General features: G+C 34.5%; 7 protein-coding genes across 8 annotated transcripts; all 7 read left to right on the top strand.

Moving 5' to 3' along the window:
• Positions 1-392: 392 nt before the first annotated feature.
• On the top strand, positions 393-857 carry LOC136820628 (biogenesis of lysosome-related organelles complex 1 subunit 6-like). Its single transcript, XM_067076824.1, has one exon. The coding sequence runs from the start codon at positions 393-395 to the stop codon at positions 855-857; it is 465 nt and encodes a 154-aa protein (XP_066932925.1).
• Positions 858-1980: 1123 nt separating this feature from the next.
• On the top strand, positions 1981-4905 carry LOC136820727 (transcription elongation factor A N-terminal and central domain-containing protein 2-like). Of its 2 annotated transcripts, none has more exons than XM_067076949.1 (3): positions 1981-2136; positions 2556-2891; positions 4451-4905. In XM_067076949.1, the coding sequence occupies exons 1-3, from the start codon at positions 2032-2034 to the stop codon at positions 4646-4648; spliced, it is 639 nt and encodes a 212-aa protein (XP_066933050.1). In that variant the 5' UTR covers positions 1981-2031; the 3' UTR covers positions 4649-4905. The 2 variants fall into 2 exon arrangements, with proteins under 2 accessions (XP_066933050.1, XP_066933051.1); XM_067076950.1 differs by lacking the exon at positions 4451-4905 and adding an exon at positions 3183-3356 and having other exon boundaries at positions 1987-2136.
• Positions 4906-4993: 88 nt separating this feature from the next.
• Positions 4994-6663, top strand: LOC136820726 (very-long-chain 3-oxoacyl-CoA reductase-like). The gene has a single exon (XM_067076948.1). The coding sequence runs from the start codon at positions 5559-5561 to the stop codon at positions 6495-6497; it is 939 nt and encodes a 312-aa protein (XP_066933049.1). The 5' UTR covers positions 4994-5558; the 3' UTR covers positions 6498-6663.
• Positions 6664-9660: 2997 nt separating this feature from the next.
• Positions 9661-11119, top strand: LOC136820656 (very-long-chain 3-oxoacyl-CoA reductase-like). The gene has a single exon (XM_067076852.1). It carries the CDS (start codon positions 9921-9923, stop codon positions 10836-10838), a length of 918 nt encoding a protein of 305 aa, XP_066932953.1. The 5' UTR covers positions 9661-9920; the 3' UTR covers positions 10839-11119.
• Positions 11120-11460: 341 nt separating this feature from the next.
• LOC136820655 (very-long-chain 3-oxoacyl-CoA reductase-like) lies at positions 11461-12833 on the top strand. Its single transcript, XM_067076851.1, has one exon. The coding sequence runs from the start codon at positions 11521-11523 to the stop codon at positions 12442-12444; it is 924 nt and encodes a 307-aa protein (XP_066932952.1). The 5' UTR covers positions 11461-11520; the 3' UTR covers positions 12445-12833.
• A 492-nt stretch (positions 12834-13325) lies between these two features.
• LOC136820654 (very-long-chain 3-oxoacyl-CoA reductase-like) lies at positions 13326-14594 on the top strand. The gene has a single exon (XM_067076850.1). It carries the CDS (start codon positions 13386-13388, stop codon positions 14295-14297), a length of 912 nt encoding a protein of 303 aa, XP_066932951.1. The 5' UTR covers positions 13326-13385; the 3' UTR covers positions 14298-14594.
• A 567-nt stretch (positions 14595-15161) lies between these two features.
• On the top strand, positions 15162-18532 carry LOC136820671 (uncharacterized). The gene is made up of 3 exons (XM_067076868.1): positions 15162-15647; positions 16402-16487; positions 17277-18532. Exons 1-3 carry the CDS (start codon positions 15206-15208, stop codon positions 18309-18311), a joined length of 1563 nt encoding a protein of 520 aa, XP_066932969.1. The 5' UTR covers positions 15162-15205; the 3' UTR covers positions 18312-18532.
• Positions 18533-18700: the final 168 nt, after the last annotated feature.

Here is an 18700-nt window from a genome sequence, read left to right on the forward strand (position 1 = left end):
CGAAAGGTTCTAGCTTCCACCTTAATTCGCAAGTTGGTATCAAAATGGGAGACACTCTGAAAAACCTCTAAAGAGACAGGGTTGTAAGCCTTATAATACCCCAAACACAGAATAGAATTGAATGCCACTAGAACAATTGAATATTTTTATTCAAATCTTCTGTTTGTCTGATATCATAACAAAACAAAACAAAAATACAAATCTACAAAAATTGTTTGTTTTTCTTACCAGTTTTGGTTACATAGTTATAGATTTAGATTTTAGCACACAAATACATAGTGTTCGCTGTCCACAAGTTCTTTGATCTTTGGTTTTATAACAGATTAAAAATGTATTATTAAATTTTTTATTATTAATCATCAGTATTATTAAATTAGACCAACTGTTAGTAAATGGAAAGCTCACACAATTCAACAGCAACTGATGCATCGGGAAATGAAAATGAAATTCCTCCTTGCTTGGAAAGCTCAAAAGAACTATCAAAAGGTGTATTAGAACTTTATCAGAATGATTTGAAACCAGTGCAAGACAATGTTACAGAGCTGCTCAGAAATCAAGGGGTATTACGAGACATTACACAAAACGAAATAACACAAGTCAAAGAAAATATTATGTTGGCTGAGATCACTGACACTTTTGAAACAATGAAATTATATCAAAAGAAACTGGTTGCAATGAAAAAAGAGATGAACAATTTAACTTCAAGGATAGATAAGTTTAAAATCAGAGCACAGAAACTTCAATTACAAAAAGAGAGAGAGGAATTGGAATCTGCAAAGGAGAAAGAACGACAACGTAAATATGAACGAGATTTGACAGCTAAACCGGCACAATCCACTGGTGCTACTTCCAAGTAATTTTAAGTACATGATTTAACATGGGTGGTGTATCTTGTTGAAACTTTGGTTGAGAAATTGGTAGATACTTGATATATTGATAATTTTTCCTTTTTTATATTTTCACAAAAGTATTAAAAGTCTTGGACCTGATTTCTAGTAGGACGATCTTTTATATCACTTTTACTAAATGTATTTTTTTAATTTATTATATATAAATTAGTACTATATTTTGGTGGATTTATTTGAATTTAAAATACTAAATTTAGTTTACAAACAAATTAAAGAAGAATAATCTCTATTTAAAAGTTATGCATAATTATTTCGATAATTGATATAAATTTTACAATAGAAATAACCTGAAAAGTAGCAGCATCCTTCTTGAAAATACTTGATGTTGGTTTCTTTTATCGCCATGAGCAAAAAGATTTTCAAAAACATTTTTTGCCTAGGCGAAAATAAAAAAATGTAGTGTTTCCGGAATGCAGGTGAAGGAAAAAAGCTCTCATGCGGCTGGCGGGAAAAATTTTTTGTTGCTATTTCTGGCTATTTTTGATAACTTAAGATCATTGAAATAGAATTTTAAAGATAACTTTTATGTACAAACAGTATGAAGTAAGCCCTAAATATTAATGTATCAACTACTAACGAACAAAACTTTATTTACAAGCGAGAATATCTAACCAAACGACGTTTGATAGCTTGAACGGTCAACTTGATTTTCACTATGATGAACCATATAGATGAACCCATAGTCTGCGGCCAGGTCAGAAAGAATTGTATTTCACCCGGCTGGTTTCCGGAAACACTACATTTTTTTATTTTCGCCCTAGCTATTCTCCAAAGTCAAAATTCTTCAAAGCTCAATTTACAAGTCTTGAAATTTGTTAAGAATTTCAGCTTAAGACTGTTTAGAACCATGTTAGCACCCATATTTAGTTTTGTTTTCAAATTGTGGTAATATATCCTTTGGGAAATAGTTAAGTCAAAATTACTTTGGAGTTTTTACTCGTGACCACGGAACGTTTCTGCTGGCCAAATGTCTCAACCTATCAGATTATCCCATTAAATGGTTTTCCTTATTGGAATCTTTGTACACAAAGTATGTTCTCATGAAGCTATTTATCGTATTTTCCTTTTTACCGTTTTAGATAAAACATATAGAGCATACAAAAAGTTATAAAAAAGTTACAGCATGGATAAATTCGTGATTAGAACACCACGTGATCAGGTCAATGACAAACAAAATGGTAGACCTCAGAAGCCAAGGAAGAAACAGACCACTATTGAGTCATTATCGGTGAGCAATTGAATTTAATGCACTGCACAATGGTAAAGTACACAGGATTTTTCATTGAAACTTCACACCCCCTTCTCACTTTTCACAGACCCGGTAAGTTTTTTTCAGCCAGTGGGAGTAGAAATATCCGACAGGGTCAACTTTTGGTCATTCCAAGAAACCATTTTTTAGGGTTTGTTTTAAAAAGTAATTGAAACTTTGAATCTGATAGCATCCACAATCCAGGTAGTCAATAGATGGTTTTTTATGTTTTGTTTTTAAGTTACGTAACTTCTGCAATTATGAAAGCAAACGTTCGATTTGCGAATGTATCCTCTACATGTTCGAATGTTTGCTTCCATAATGGCTGAAATTACGTAAGATAGCCAAACATGAAAAACCTCTATACTGTATTTACAATCGAAATCAAATCTTTTTAGAGGGTTGTTATCGTGGAACAGGTGCATCGTCAGAAAGAAATCCTGAAAAACGCAGAAACCACACCACAATTTCTCATCTCAACACTAAAAGACCTGCACAAAGCTATCCCTTCAAAAAGTGTTCTACTAGAGACGAAAGTTGGTCACGTGGTCAATAAATTACGTCATCATTCCGATCCAGAGGTCAAAGAACAGGCGCGTTTACTACTTAAGAAATGGAAGAAGTTTTATAGAGAGATCAATGCACGCCAACCAATAGATGTACGGTCTGACTTGAAGACGGAAAAGTTCCGAACAAAAGCAAAACAGCTTTTAAGGAAAGCAATCGGCATTAAAGTAAGTCGTATTTGATTTCTTTATTATCCTTTTTGCTGGACAAGTTTTTAAAAATCCTTCATGTGCAGATTGAACAGATTTCCCTTCTTTTATAGGAAGTTGTCGTTTTTGTTTAGGTTTCAGTTTTCGTTCTTTTTCTTTGTTCAGAATGGCCCTTCATGGAATTAATTCTTCAGATGCTTAAAAGCTTTTGAATTTCGGAGAATGCCACTTTAAAACAAATGTTATTGATTATTACCCGCATCTGCATTCTTTGTCCTTAGCAGTAATAAATAGCCCCTGTTTTTTTAGATCATTGGATTATGGAGTCTCCATTTCTAACGCAAACGTGTCTTCAACTCGAACAAGTTGATAGACCCTTCAAATTAACAAACTCTATAAACCAGTCTCAAAAACTGGGACAAATTTGTGTTCCCCGTGCGTGTTCTAATTCTAGAAATTCCACTGTATCTATGCTTGTTCTTATACTTTTAAATAACTTTAGTTTGGGCAAAAATGAAAAAATGTAGTGTTTCTGGAAACCGGCCGGGTGAAAAAAAATAATTTTCTGACCCGGCCGCAGACTACATTAGTAGTTGATACATATTCAAGGCGTACATAAAAGTTATCTTTAAAGTTCAATGATCTTAAGTTATCAAAAATAGCAACAAAAAAAATTTTTCGGCCGGCCCCATGAAAGCTTTTTTCCTTAACCCGCATTCCGGAAACACTACATTTTTTTATTTTCACCTTCCCTGTAATTTTAAAATCACAAAATGCAGACCCTAAAAAGGACATATTATTGACCTAGGCCTTTTTCCTTCGAAGTATTTCATTATTTGATTGAAATAATAATTTTAGAAACTTGCAAACAATCTCATTTCCAAAAGGGTTTTTTGAAATAATTTTTGTGAACATGGATTCTAATTAACATCATTCAAAAATTAAGTAACTTTACGTCTCTTTCATTAGCAAGGGAATGTTACAAAATTTCTTAGCAATTAAAATCAAATGTATATAACGATTGAAAATAGAAAAATTCCATTGTTCTCTAAAAATGTTAAAAATGTGAAAACCGCCTATACAAAAACGGCGAAAATATAAAGCTGCAACCATCTTTTTTTTGCGTTTGGAAATGAATTTTGATTTTCTTGAACAAAATCTTCCGAAAATGGATTAATATTACAGGAAGATCTTGTAATATAATCTGATTGCAAACTTGCTGGATATATACCACACCTCGGGTGAAAGTTTATAAAAAATTGAGCTCATAAAAACTTCAAGTCAGCTTATAGACTACGAATGCGTAGGAGTAATAAGTAAATGAAGAAGTTTTTGGAAAAGTTGTTACATGATTCTTTCGAAATACAGATAGAATAGCAAGATTTTTTTAGAACAGAGTTTATGTTTTCTGAATGAAGTTTTTAAAAGCCATCAAACTTTCGATGATAAGCATATAATTAGGACAATTAAATGGGATTTTATCTTTTTTGACTACACATGTTATCAGCAGTAATAGATTAGCCGACGAATTTTCATGTTTTAACTTTTAGTTTTTTTCATATATATTTGTTCGTTAGGATGACCACGCTATAGCTTTGTCGATCGAGAAAACGATATACCGCGCTGAGAAATCGGTCAACACGCCAAAATATCGGAGGCTGATACGAACTATATGCATCAAAGTAACTAATGACTCGCAGACCAAGGAACAACTCAAAAACGGCAAACTTTCTACTGTTTCGTTGATTAAAATGATTGAAAGTTCAGTGACTTGAGGTTTGACGAATGAAAACGGTTTTCAGTTTGAGAGGTTTGTATTGCATGAAAATTTCATTATTTTGGAAGACCTTTGGTAAAGCTGTACCTTTAGCCGGTAATTAACCATTGAACTTAAAGAGGATTCTCAATCGCGGCTCGTTTTTTAACAATATTAAAAATTGGTTTGCTTGTATATTATCTGTGTACATAGTTGTTTTTATTCAAACCCCAAGGAAAATGAAATTTTTACAGAAACATTAATTAAATTGATTAATCCTCCTGAATATTTTCAACTTGAAGTTCAAGCACAGAAGTGTTCTCATTTTAGTTGAATAAAATTTATAAACATATATATAGACGTTTCGGTGTCTTCCGATCACCATATCATCAGTAAAAATTAGGAAACACTAAACCAATTTTCAATATATCATCTAATTTACAAATACAGCCTTTCCAAACATGATACATATAAATACTTCTAATGCATGGACAGATTTCGCAAAATGAAAGTAACCTGAAACTATTTGTTTCCATGAGCAAGTATTGACACGATATTTCAATAATCTCTTGTCAATGAATTTATTTTATCAAAATAGATAATCTTTGCAGCTCTTATTTCAGTTTGTTTCAGCTTGTTTGATTGAGCTCTCTGCAAATTGATACATGTGTGTATGTAGAAAGAAACGTTGCTAGAAAACACACCTCTTTTATGTAGGAAAGGAGTTTTCAGAAATTTGGGATCGTTTAAAGAATAATGGACAATTCATGTAACTGAGAGATGCAATTTTTGTGCTTTAGTGAACAAATTTTGGCCGAAATATGACAGACAGACAGACAGACAGACGGACAAAGTTATGGTGAAATTTTTGCTTTATTCAAATTATTTTATTATTTTCCATTTTATTTAGAAAGATATAAAATACAAAAATGTCAGCGCTTTTATCCTTGATATTTTACACGTGGCTAGGATATTGGTCATACCGTGTCATTAAATTCGTCTTGTTTATGATCACGTGTCATGTTCTACCTTCTTTTGGTATTTATAATGACCTCAAGAAGTATGGTCAATGGGCTATCATTACTGGCGCTACTGATGGTATTGGTAAGGCTTATGCTGTGGAGCTCGCCAAGCAGAAATTCAACATCGTCTTGATCAGCCGAACGGAAGAGAAATTACAACGAGTGGCTGAGGAGATTAAAAATGCTCATGGTGTCGACACCAAATATATTGTTTTTGATTTTTCTACACCTGAGGGTTATGAAGAACGTATTGGGAATGTGATCTCAGATCTGGATGTTGGAGTTTTGGTCAATAACGTTGGTATGTCCAGTAAGTGGGATCGCTTGTATGATGAGTTGGAGATGGCTGAACATATCCGTGTCATGCATACCAACACCTTTGGTGAAATGCATATGACGTATATGCTGACGAAGAAAATGATTCAACAAAAACGTGGTATTATGATTCACATTTCCAGCTTCTTTGGTTATTATCCGATCGGTTTAATAAGTGTTTATTCACCTACTAAAGCCTTCGTCAACTCTTTCGTCCAGAATCTCCAAGCTGAAACTAAACACTGCAAAGACGTCCATCATCAATTAGTGACGCCCTTCTTTGTTGCCACAAATATGACCAAAGGGAGTGTTAAAGTCACCAGAGTTACCCCAGATGCTGCCACCTTTGCTGGCGCAGCTTTACGCACCGTTGGCTTAACGCCGCACACTTTTGGGTACTGGACTCATGATATTCTTGGGTCAATCTTAATGACCTTTCCACCTTTTGTTTTTGGTAGATTACCGTTTGTCAAAAGCTTTCAAAAGTATTGTAAAAACAGACGCTTAAAGACCCTCGAGAAAAGCGAGTGAGAAAAACATTAGGTTGGTTTCATAATTTTGATTATTGCTTTGTTTTTGCTACCCATTTATATCGTAACTTTTACAGTGCGTAGAGACCCCTAGATATCCAACTTCTCAGATAATCTTCCTGTCATTTTTGTAAATAATATTAACCTCTGGGTATCGTATTTTGAACCAGGGGGGGGCACGCAGTTACTACAAGACAGTATGACACTTACTACCGTGGTGGTACTGTATTCAGAAGTTATGAAAACAGTTACTACACAGTGTAGTAACTGCTGTTTGGGGGTGGTGCCAAACACTAAAACTAGCACTTTTGGTGTAGTAAGTGCTTATATTTTGATTCTTTTTAAAGAACTTTCAAAATTTTTCACAAAAAATGAATTTTTTTGTGAAAAAATTCTTTGTTAAAAAAAATATTTTTGTTATAAAAGGACGAAAAAAATTTGAAATTTTTCTCAGACCCAACTTTGAAATTATGCTTTCCCTAATTATCATTAAAATGTTTTCAACAGCTGTTAACCAAGTAAGTTAGAAGAAAATCTAGCACAAAAATGGCTTTAGGTTGAAAAATAATCGCAATTTAGGGTAATTTCGAGCATGTTTTTGATGATATCACTCAAAAACAGGGGTGGTACCTGGAAATCTTTTCTGAAAACAGTTACTACCAAGGTGTAGTAACTGCAAAGGGTGGTGGTCCTGAAAAAAAGTGTTGAAAAAGCACTTAATACACATCATGTCTTGTAGTAACTGCGTGCCCCCCCCCTGTTTGAACAAACAAAATTGGATATCCGCTATGCTCGATATAGTTATTTTTTGAATATTTGCATTTGAAAATACCGAGCTCCCAATTAGCTTGATTTCTTCTTTTCTATACTGATGGTAAAATAAACTGCATGGTTTTGGATGAGTTTCAATTTCCCAGCTCCAAATGACAGTTGATAACACAGCCAATCAAATTTTGCTATTATTTCACTGGTCATACTTTCTTTATAGAAAAAACACAACTTTCTAAACTAGTTTTAGTTTTAGTAAGTGAATTGAATCCGTCCTGTATTTTTATAAATTGATATATACAGGACGGATTCGGAGCTCCCCGTCTGCTCGTTATTTGAATTCGTTCTGTAAATTTCTTTTATCCACGCTTGATTATTATGAAGACATTTTAGAATTTTGAATTTTATGAATACCGTATTACTTTGAATAAACGCCCCTCCTTTAAACGCTCCATCGAATAAACGCCCATCCTGAAAATCAAAAAATTTACGAGGGGGCGTTTATTCGAAGCAATACGGTATAATTTTTGTGACTATGATTTTATATGAGGAAATAATGTAAACAAATTAAATATTTTTTATGAATCTTAAATAATCAATTGGATATAATATTTCAATAAAACTGCTGTTGTCAAAGATGATTTCATTTATTTTCTATTTCTTCACTTCATACACACTCCCTGGTGACTATAGGCTGCGTCATATCTTCGAGCGTAAAAATTCTGCTCATGAAAAATGAGGAGCAAACAGTAACAGAATTTATTTTTATTTCTTAATTTTTCATCCGAAATTTTCCAAATTTTTATTTAATTTCTTCTAGTTCTTCTTTTAGTTTTCTTTTCGACAAGTAAAAAACTGCTATTTAATTTAAAACTCCATCACAGCTACATCCTTCTTTTTCTCCGTTGCAGATTTTATTTCTGTTTAAACGTTTTATTGAACGTTGGAAATCTGCACATTACAGTGAACAGAGGGGGTACATGTTCAGTGTAGTAACCCATGGGGTAGTAACCTGATTTTCGGTAATTCTTAAAAAGTCTGGGACCACCACCCTTTTTTATTACATGGTACTAGTTTTTTCTGGGACTTCTTTATGGGACCACCCTTTTTACTACCATATAGTAGCTATTACCACCAATTCAAATCCTTATACCACCCTTTTTAGTACGTTGTAGTAGATATCACCGCCCATATGAATCCCTATACCACCCTTTTAGTAACATGTAGTAGCTATCACCAGCCATTTCAATCCTCATACCACCCTTTTAATACCCTGTAGTGGCTACCATCACCTATCTTGAATCTTTACAACACCCTTTTTATACGCTGCAGGAAACTAACCACCATTAATAATAACCATTCTTTCTGGTTCTTTTGAAAAGCAATAACAAATACAGCCATTGATACTAACCATGATTTTTTTCCTAAAATTTTGGGATAGAAAAGCTTTCGCTGGCTCCTTGAACCTGCTTTAAACCTATTGAAAAGTGAAAATAGAAAACTGAAAGATTTCTTACTAAAGTATAAGGGGAATTGGGGAGGATAAAAAAGAATAGTAAGTTATTCCCAGGCAGTTTACTAAGCAATGAACAGAGTTTGAAAGAAGTTTCGTTATATCAATATAGAGTTTTTTTGAGTCAGTTACATAGATGATTTTGTTTGTTTACAAGTCTGAATCTAATCTCAATTTCCAAAGCGCATTTACCATTCTCTCGTCTTTTCACATTTGTTAATGACTTCAAAATTCATTAAAAGCGTGTATTCTAGGCCTTACAAATGCCTGCCATTTCTGGCAGGCAATCCATCTTTTTAACTGCCCAAATCATTTCTTGAGTTGATGACTATTTTACGGTTTGAATAAGTTAGTCCTTCAATAACATTAAACGTAATGCAAGTTTTTCCACCGAGCCCCAAAACCCCCAATAGTACCTGAAAGAAATAACAACTTAATAATCAAAATATTTTCAAAGTAAGCATAATGTGTCAGCTTACACCGCTCTAAAAAAGCTCCATTTAATTTCGCAATCATTTTTTATCGAGATTAAGCTACAAATTATAAAGCTGTTCAAATATCATAATGTATTTCGTTTTTTTTGTCGGGAAAGTGACGAACTTATTTTCTTCGAATATTTTACCTGACTATTTTTCCGGATGGTATTTTTTTGCCATTCATTGTCAAAAGTTGACGGTTGAAAAATAATATAGTGAATAAGGAGGTGCAACTATGTTCCAAGGAGAGAAAGTTTCGGTTTGACCCCACAATATGCCTTAAAATTGCCCTATTTTAGACTGATTATGCCCTATCTCACAGCACTAGTTTTCCCACAGCGCGGATGAAAATTTCTGTTCAAATCCCAGTGGAGATAGAAATTTTATTGTGCCAAGCTTAAAAAATCCAGTCGGGATGGGTTTTGGTGTGCAAATTTTTACATTGAATTTCTAATTGGGATGAAGGCATTGTTAATCTCCCAGTGGGGCTGAAAGTGTAGGTTATTTTACCCAGACGAAAGAGAAATTTTGTATACGAAATTTTGGCCAAATTTTCCGGTGGGGCTGGGGACTCAGCGGGTCTGTGACACAGGGGTGTTTGTTTTTTCAAAAGCATTACATACTTCTATTCGTTACAGTTTAATAAAACATTAGACAAGCTTACACCATGGAAGAAACATACTTGGTCTATCTTGGCTGGTTATGTTTGATGTACATCACGTACCATATTGTTTCATACACTTGGTTTATCGTTCGTACTTATTATTTGACTCGTATCCCTTATTTTCGTAAGAATTTGAAGGAATATGGTCAATGGGCAGTAGTGACGGGTTGTACTGATGGAATAGGTAAAGAATATGCTAAACAACTTGCATCTCAAGGACTCAATGTTATTCTCATCAGCCGTAATGTGGAAAAGTTAAATCAAGTAGCTTCTGAAATCAAAGAATCTAGTAATGTTGAAACGAAAATTATTCAACATGACTTTTGCAATATTGACGATGAAAAAGCTTATAAAATAATGGCTTCTGAGTTGAGTGGTTTGGATATTGGTATTTTGATCAATAATGTTGGATTGGCTTATGGCTACGATTTACAACTCTTTCATGGATTCGATTTAACTCGAATGGCAAACATCATGAAAGTCAATATGTTTTCTGTGGTTCGAATGACACATATGATTCAAGGTGGAATGGTCGAAAGAGGTCGTGGCGCAATGGTTCATATTTCATCAGGAGCTGTCTTCACTAGAGCTGGTATGGCTAATACATATGCTGCCACAAAGTCGTTTGTTGTTAAACTGGCAGAATCGTTACGCTTAGAATGTCAAGGAATTGTCGATCATCAGGTCTTGACAACTCTGCAAGTATCAACGAAAATGTCAGATAGTAAACCCGATTTTAAAACACCAACTGCTTATGCTTATGTTTCATCAGCTTTACGTACCCTTGGTCTTACTAATGTTGCGTGTGGATATCCTGCTCATGAATTCGTTCGTTTAATTCTGATCAGCTTACCAGAGTGGTTAAGTGATTCCATTTATAGAACAGTTATTAAAAGTAACATGAAAATAAAAACTCGCTAATTTTTGTATACTTGTAATATCTAATCATTTTTAATTCGAAACATCATTTATATATTAGTACTCCGAAAAGCTGACCTTCCAAGTTTTAGTCTAAAATTGACCAATATTATTCTCGTGTGCTCTTTCGTTTTTGATAATATGGATTACATACAATCGGGTGTTAGAAATATCAACATTTGCTATTCGAATCGCTCGGGAAGCCTTTGTACGGTCATCAGTTCAGCAAGAGAAAACTGCATAATTCTGCAGCCCTGTAATATTCCACAACGTTGATGGTTTTTGCAACGCTTCCGCCAGGGGTGCGCTGTAATTCTACGCAACGCTTTCAATTTTAAAGCTTGTAATTGAAAGTTATGAACGCCGACCAATTTTTTTCGAAAAAAGCGAAGTTTACATGTTTTGAGATCCCTTTTCAAAAGCAAAAGTTGCAATATTTTGCAGTGGACAGGAAAAGTTGCAAAATTTAACGTTGTAGAATTTGACAAAGCTAAAATTGTGGAATTTCGGAGTGCTGCAATTCTATGCAATTTTCCGAACTGGTTAGTTAGTCGTTTTGAAATTTTCCAGTAAATTCAGTTAAAAGCGTGGTTGATAAAGCTTGCATGACAGTAAGTGTGCGAGATAGAGATTATTATATTTTGCTATCGTTGTAGACATAAAACAAAATATAAACAGCAAGAACATGGAAGAAACATACTTGGTCTATCTTGGCTGGTTATGTTTGATGTACATTGTATACCATATTGTTTCATACATTTGGTTTATTGTTTGTACTTATTACTTTACTCGCATCCCTTATTTTCGTAAGGATTTGAAGGAATATGGTCAATGGGCAGTAGTGACGGGTTGTACTGATGGAATCGGTAAAGAATATGCTAAACAACTTGCATCTCAAGGACTCAATGTTGTTCTCATCAGCCGTAATGTGGAAAAGTTAAATCAAGTGGCTTCTGAAATCAAAGAATCTAGTAATGTTGAAACGAAAATTATTCAACATGACTTTTGCAATATTGACGATGAAAAAACTTATGAATCAATGGCTTCTGACCTAAGGGATCTGGATATTGGAATTTTGGTCAATAACGTTGGAATGGCTCATGGTGGTCCTCTAAAAGCTTTTGACGAATTCAACCTTAATCGAATGTTAAGCATCATAAAAGTGAACAATTTTTCAACTGTTCGAATGACACACATGATTCAAGGTGGAATGGTCAAAAGAGGGCGTGGCGCAATGGTTCATATCTCGTCTGGACTTGTATTCTTTAAAGGTGCAAAGGCTAACACGTACACGGCTTCCAAACAGTTTGTTTTGAAGCTAGCAGAATCGTTACGCTTAGAATGTCAAGGAGTTGTAGATCACCAGGTACTCACCACTATGCAAGTGTCGACAAAAATGACTGGAGCAAATCCTGATTTTGCAACACCTACTTCTGAAAATTATGTGTCGTCAGCTCTTCGTACTATCGGCATTGCGCCCATAGCTTGCGGTACTCCAGTTCATGAACTCCATCGTTTATTCATGATTTGTCTGTCGGAGAAAATCAGCAATTTGGTGCATACATATACTTTTAGTAGCAGAAGCGATGCAAAGGGCAAAAGAGATTAATTTCCTTTTCAATTTTTCCATTCGATTGTTTTCGTTCGTTCGTTCGTTCGTTCGTTCGTTCGTTCGTTCGTTCGTTCGTTCGTTCGTTCGTTCGTTCGTTCGTTCGTTCGTTCGTTCGTTCGTTCGTTCGTTCGTTCGTTCGTTCGTTCGTTCGTTCGTTCGTTCGTTCGTTCGTTCGTTCGTTCGTTCGTTCGTTCGTTCGTTCGTTCGTTCGTTCGTTCGTTCGTTCGTTCGTTCGTTCGTTCGTTCGTTCGTTCGTTCGTTCGTTCGTTCGTTCGTTCGTTCTCCAACCAGTCATTCATTCATTCAACCGTCCACTCACCCATTCACACATTCTTTTATCTTTGAAATAATGATACACAAAAGAAAGTTACAACTTTTAAACGTTAGCATTTTCTTTCCATAATTTAATTTAGTAAAAGTACCTTTTGGGAATATATTTATGTATAGAGTTGGAGATGGCCGCTCTGCATCAAAATGAGGCCAGAAAAGATTTACAGGCTTTTTTTATAAGAATATCTTCTATAAGAATATCAGGGTGAAAATTGGCCAAATCGTAAGAATACCTTAAGAATAACCTCTAGGGTGAGTTTCACAGAATTTGATAAGAATACTGTCATTTTGTATTTGGTTAATAAAAAAAAACTGCTTACTTTGTTAGACAGAAATGTAATTTTAGCTCCAAATGTTCATTCAAAAGTACAAAACTCTCAAATTGATCATTTCTCATGTTTGTAAAAAAAGTCTGAAAAATTAAGAATACGTTAAGAATATTTCACCCTCAATTTTGGCAATTTCTTAAAAATACTTGACCCTCATCGAAAGTACACTATTCTTATAAAAAAAAGCATCTAATGTATTTAAAAAAAAGGTGCAAGAATCCATGGTATATAATATTTTTGTTTTCATTGCAGATAAATAAAATTAAAAACAGGAAGAAAATGGAAGAAACATACTTGGTCTATCTTGGCTGGTTATGTTTGATGTACATTGTATACCATATTGTTTCATACACTTGGTTTATCGTTCGTACTTATTACTTGACTCGCATCCCTTATTTTCGTAAGAATTTGAAGGAATATGGTCAATGGGCAGTAGTGACGGGTTGTACTGATGGAATCGGTAAAGAATATGCTAAACAACTTGCATCTAAAGGACTCAATGTTGTTCTCATCAGCCGTAATGTGGAAAAGTTGAATCAATTGGCTTCTGAAATCAAAGAATCTAGTAATGTTGAAACGAAAATTATTCAACATGACTTTTGTAATATTGACGATGAAAAAGCTTATGAAATAATGGCTTCTGAGCTGAATGGTTTGGATATTGGTATTTTGATCAATAACGTTGGAATGGCTTATGGTGGCCCTTTGAAAATGCTCCACGATTTGGATCACGATCGACTTTCTAACATCATGAAAGTAAATATGTTCAACGTGGTCCGTATGACACACATGCTTCAAGGTGGAATGGTCAAAAGAGGGCGTGGCGCTATTGTTCATATCTCGTCTGGAACAGTCTTCTTGAAATCTGGAATGGCAAATGTTTATTCCTCTACTAAATCATTTGTATTGAAGATGGCTGAAACGCTACGTTTAGAATGTCAAGGGATCGTCGATCACCAAGTTTTGACCACAATGTATGTTTCTTCTAAGATGTCCAAAGTGAGACCAGCTCCCACTATCCCGACTCCTCAAGATTATGTTGCATCAGCTCTTCGAACCCTTGGTGTTGCCCCTATTGCATGTGGATACCCATCGCATGAAATGATAAGACTCATCTTGTTAGCTTTGCCGGAAAAAGTTTGTTATTGGGTTTTCAAGATTGCCAGAAGCAGGAAAGAAAAAATGAGATGAACGGTTAAGGATGGAATATTAGAAATATTTTTGAAATTTATGGGGATTGCAATTTTGATCACTAAAATATGATTGATTTTTATGTTCAATTTTGATTTCTTTTCATTCGATTAATATGACATTATGATAGAATCATGATAGGTAGAATATATTTTGGAATTTAGTCAAATTATAATAAATGAATATTAGTAGATTTTTTTCCATTTAACTGTCTTGGCAGTATAGGGCAATAACAGAAGTTTTTTAATTACTTTGTTTTTGTTTGATTGGTTAAGTTCGAATCGACATTTCTGAGTTTAACCAAGATTCACGAAAGGTTTTTGACCCCGTGCTACCGCCCCAAGATTCAGGAATGGTTAAATTAAAATAATAAGATTTAGGAACGTTCACTTTCTAATACGGTACAAAGAATTTATTCAATTTTATTTCATAATTTAGATGGATTGGCATATAGGTTTGTATTTTTTTTCACAAATACAGTTAGCAATTTTGAATTTACAAAATGACCTTAGCATGAAACTTTTTCTTTCTGTTCTTAGAGATCTGGTGATCGACTTTAAAACACCCAATTCCTTAGGATAATGGACAAAACTGCTCACAAAATGGTGAAAATAAGAACATGTAAGAACATTTTTAGGCTAAATAAAACTCAAAAAGTTAAGAAGATTTTAAATCTTTGCAGACTTTAAAATTCCCAATTCCTTAGGATAATGGACAAAACTGCTCACAAAATGGTGAAAATAAGAACATGTAAGAACATTTTTAGGCTTAAGACTTCTTCCAAAGGTTTCAAAATTTTTAGATATGTGAATGTGTAAATCTTCACAATACTCTTCCAAAATTAAATGTCTGTCTGTTTTTATCATTTAGAGAAATAATTATAAATAGATTAAAATACACTTGAAGAAATGGTTAATCTTGCACAATATCTAAGATGTGAGATCATTCACAAGAAAACAGAATTTGCTGAACCGGCAGCTCGTATCATTGCAAAACAATGGAATCATAAAGACTTTGAACTGAATCGAAATTTGAGAAGTATGGTACAAGATGGTCGTGATTCATTACCATGTCATTTAGCACTGGTTTTGAATATACCTCAAGATGTAGAAATTCCTGGTGTTACTAACAGCTCTGGAGATGTTGAACAGTCTAAGAATATTGATCACAGTGATGAAATAACCAGCTCCAGCTCTGGAGATCAGGATAAAAATTCTCAAGAATTGAGACTACCAGCAGGCGAGGATATAGTCGTTGGACACGTCAAGATTGCCAAAGCTGATGGACGATCAGATGGTGCTTGTTGTATTTCTTATTCATTAGTTGTGGATAGTGATTACCGTGGTTTAGGTTTGTATGACATAATTGCTTTGTAACAGTGTTCATAGTTCCTCCGTGTAAGACGGATTTCGGAAAAAAAAAGGTTAGGAGAGAGCGCCACTTTTTCTCCCCGCTAAAGATTTAAGTAATGGTGGTTTAGCCCCAGGGAAGCAATAAAATTCCTTATACATTTAGGGATAGAAGTGGGAAGTAACTGACTTTTTTGGGCTAGTGATTAAAACTTCCCCCGACTTTCCATAGCCTTCTGCCCATCCTCCAACGTTTTTACCCCGAGTAAAACTAGCGTTGCGCCAAATGACTAGATGTGCCAAAAATACATTAATATATTATTTCGAGCGTGTTGATGTAAGCTTTTTAGAAATTTTTAAAAATTTGGAAATGGAGAAGAAGGTTGAAAGGGAACTTATACTTTTCCGAAACTTTTAACCACACTGATTTTAAATATGCATTCAGATTTTTTATATCTCTTTTGGTATCTCTTTTGAATCAAAAGTTACAACCTTCGTTGATAGGTCCAAATAGGCAATAAATTAAAATCCCGTTTGACGTTTCTCAAAGTCCTAACATCATTTTCTTCCTATATGAATTTACACATTTGAAACTGAAAGGACGTGTCCCATTTTCTAGTTGAAGGGGACTAATCTCAAAAATTTTTCGGAGAAAAGTGACTAAAATTTTTTGGGGTGACTAAATTTATTCCTACTTGTCCCCGATAAGGTTTATGAAAAAGTCTAGAGCACTAAAACAACATTTGATTTTGCAGGTTTTGGCAGAGTGTTGACTGAAAGAGCAGAAGATTATGCTCGATCGCTTGGTTTATCCTACATGTATCTCTCCACAGATGACAAGGTGAAATACTAACAAAGAGTTTTCTTAAAAAATCCTTTAAATGCCATTAGAATAATATTATTTCAACAGTGTAGTGTGACTTTACGGAACTGACCCTTTTTTCAGACACCTGGCGAACGGAAAAAAAAGGTTTTCCTATAAATTTATTGATAGCTGCACATTTTTATCTACAATGGTGAAATACTATAAATTATCCTTATTTTCACTCTACACCAGTTAAAAAGATTCTTCAATTTAGCTGTCATGTCTCCTTTTTATCCCCTTGCTTTGACTCCACCTGTCTTTTATAGTCAGTGCGCGCAATCACTCTTACACAATCACTCTTAATACTAAAGAGGACTGAAACGGGTCTTTTACAAATTACATTACAACCAACTCGCGCCTCGTTTTGGAAATAATTTACTGACAACTTATCCCAAATGAATGTCTTAGAGGTATAATATTTGCCCTACAAAACGACTGGAGGTCTCAAGAGAGATAATCACCTTGGTACCGTAAATTGGTCTAATGTCGACATACCTCATCTAATCCTGATACTCTTCTTTAGAGAATGATATTATGAAGGCGAAGATCACTAATTGAAACTATATCCTTAGATTAGCAGTCAGGGAGGAAAAACCTTTTATGAACCTTCGTATTATTCCTATCTCTAAAAAGAAGGGTGTCGAAATTAGATGAAGGATGTCGACATTAGACCAACTTACTTTAATTGCTACAAGAGGAGACAGAGGTTGAATGTGACTTAATTAATGAAAATGTATATTATTGTTTTCTCCTTTAACTTTCTAGGTCACATTTTACGAGCATCTTGGTTACAATCAATGCGAAGCCGTCTCATCCCTTGGAAGCAACTCCAAACTCTTGAACGCCAACCAAGTATCCGCATTAGAAGGTCTATTCGCTAAACGCATCAACATGTCACCACCTGCAGATTCGAACTGTAATACTTGGTTAAGGAAACGATTACTGGATGAATATCCCATAAAACCAGCTATGGAGAATGTTAAATTGTTGCCAATTTTGTCCCAAAAGATGGCTAATCTGTATGGTGATGTTGAATCAGTGAAATGTTGCAATTATGTTTGCTTTTGTATACCAATACCATGGCAACAACAAGCTGGACCGTCCTGTGGTGTGTCGGTTCTCAATATGGCAAATGAAAGCGTGAAAGGCCGCTCAACGAAACGAGAGGGAGAAGAGTTGAATATATGTAAGGAATGTGTAAAAGATGCTTCGATGGAGAAAATCGAGTCTGGTTTAAGTGCACTGAGAACGGCACTCAAACTTGGAGTCAGTTCAGACGGAGAGTTATTCTGTGCTTATAATTGTTCACTTGTCGGCCAGCTAGCCCTGGGTTTACATACTAATGTTCTGACGAACTGGGACGTTTCTGTTTTAGTGAACGAGATTTTAGCCGGATATCCGATCCTTGTTCCGTATGATCGTAGCCTGAGTGATCATCGACCAGGCACATTCCTGGGTGGTAAAGCACATTGGTGTATTGTAGCTGGGTTGATTATACCAGTCTCGGGAAATCGGGATTCGGAATTGATAAGCCCGATTGATTTCCCGAATGCTGTTTCGACATTATCGTTAGTGGATGACCGTGAAGCGTTCAAAGAAAAATACGAGGAAGGAATTTCGAAAATTGATGAAACATTGATTCTGGTTTGTATTCACAGCATGTCAAAATCACCGTTCCTTTGTACGTTCAAAGAGCTGCGTGATTCGAATCAACAACTGGAATGCTCAAAATCCAAATTTTACATGGCACCTGAAAGCTTGTCCCATCTAAAATGCAAGTTTTTGACCATTAACCATTGAATTTTATTTAGCATTTTTAACATTCACGGAAATCTTGCAAAAACAGTCATTATACTTTATTTTTGATTGAATATAAAATTTTATTTCAAATTTATGACATTCTATTTATTTTATCATTTTGTAAGAATTGTATTTAATTTTTATATTAACAAAATATTTTATACAAACAATGTACACAATATTTTTGCATAGAAATTAGATTTATTTACCAATGTTGCTTACTTATTCTTATTCTATCTCTCAAATTCGTTACTATTCGTTATTGGTAGATTTCCCTAGCTCTTTTCTAGACCCTTTATGAAAACTTTTTGATTGGTTACGTATTAGGTAGGACAACTCGTTTACAGGGATAATCAGATGGTTTGAGATTTTTCACTTGTGGATTCGTT

Source organism: Clytia hemisphaerica, unplaced genomic scaffold (genome assembly GCF_902728285.1).
Source record: "Clytia hemisphaerica strain Z4C2 unplaced genomic scaffold, Clytia hemisphaerica genome assembly, whole genome shotgun sequence".
Classification (NCBI taxonomy): Eukaryota; Metazoa; Cnidaria; class Hydrozoa; order Leptothecata; family Clytiidae; genus Clytia; species Clytia hemisphaerica.

Excerpts from the sequence above, each read along its gene's own strand:
- LOC136820628 (XM_067076824.1), top strand. The coding sequence starts at position 393 with ATGGAAAGCTCACACAATTCAACAGCAACTGATGCATCGGGAAATGAA.
- LOC136820727 (XM_067076949.1), top strand. The coding sequence starts at position 2,032 with ATGGATAAATTCGTGATTAGAACACCACGTGATCAGGTCAATGACAAA. Across the intron at positions 2,137-2,555 it reads CCACTATTGAGTCATTATCG|AGGGTTGTTATCGTGGAACA; the intron begins GTGAGCAATTGA and ends AAATCTTTTTAG. Across the intron at positions 2,892-4,450 it reads GGAAAGCAATCGGCATTAAA|GATGACCACGCTATAGCTTT; the intron begins GTAAGTCGTATT and ends TTTGTTCGTTAG.
- LOC136820726 (XM_067076948.1), top strand. The coding sequence starts at position 5,559 with ATGTCAGCGCTTTTATCCTTGATATTTTACACGTGGCTAGGATATTGG.
- LOC136820656 (XM_067076852.1), top strand. The coding sequence starts at position 9,921 with ATGGAAGAAACATACTTGGTCTATCTTGGCTGGTTATGTTTGATGTAC.
- LOC136820655 (XM_067076851.1), top strand. The coding sequence starts at position 11,521 with ATGGAAGAAACATACTTGGTCTATCTTGGCTGGTTATGTTTGATGTAC.
- LOC136820654 (XM_067076850.1), top strand. The coding sequence starts at position 13,386 with ATGGAAGAAACATACTTGGTCTATCTTGGCTGGTTATGTTTGATGTAC.
- LOC136820671 (XM_067076868.1), top strand. The coding sequence starts at position 15,206 with ATGGTTAATCTTGCACAATATCTAAGATGTGAGATCATTCACAAGAAA. Across the intron at positions 15,648-16,401 it reads TAGTGATTACCGTGGTTTAG|GTTTTGGCAGAGTGTTGACT; the intron begins GTTTGTATGACA and ends TTGATTTTGCAG. Across the intron at positions 16,488-17,276 it reads ATCTCTCCACAGATGACAAG|GTCACATTTTACGAGCATCT; the intron begins GTGAAATACTAA and ends TTAACTTTCTAG.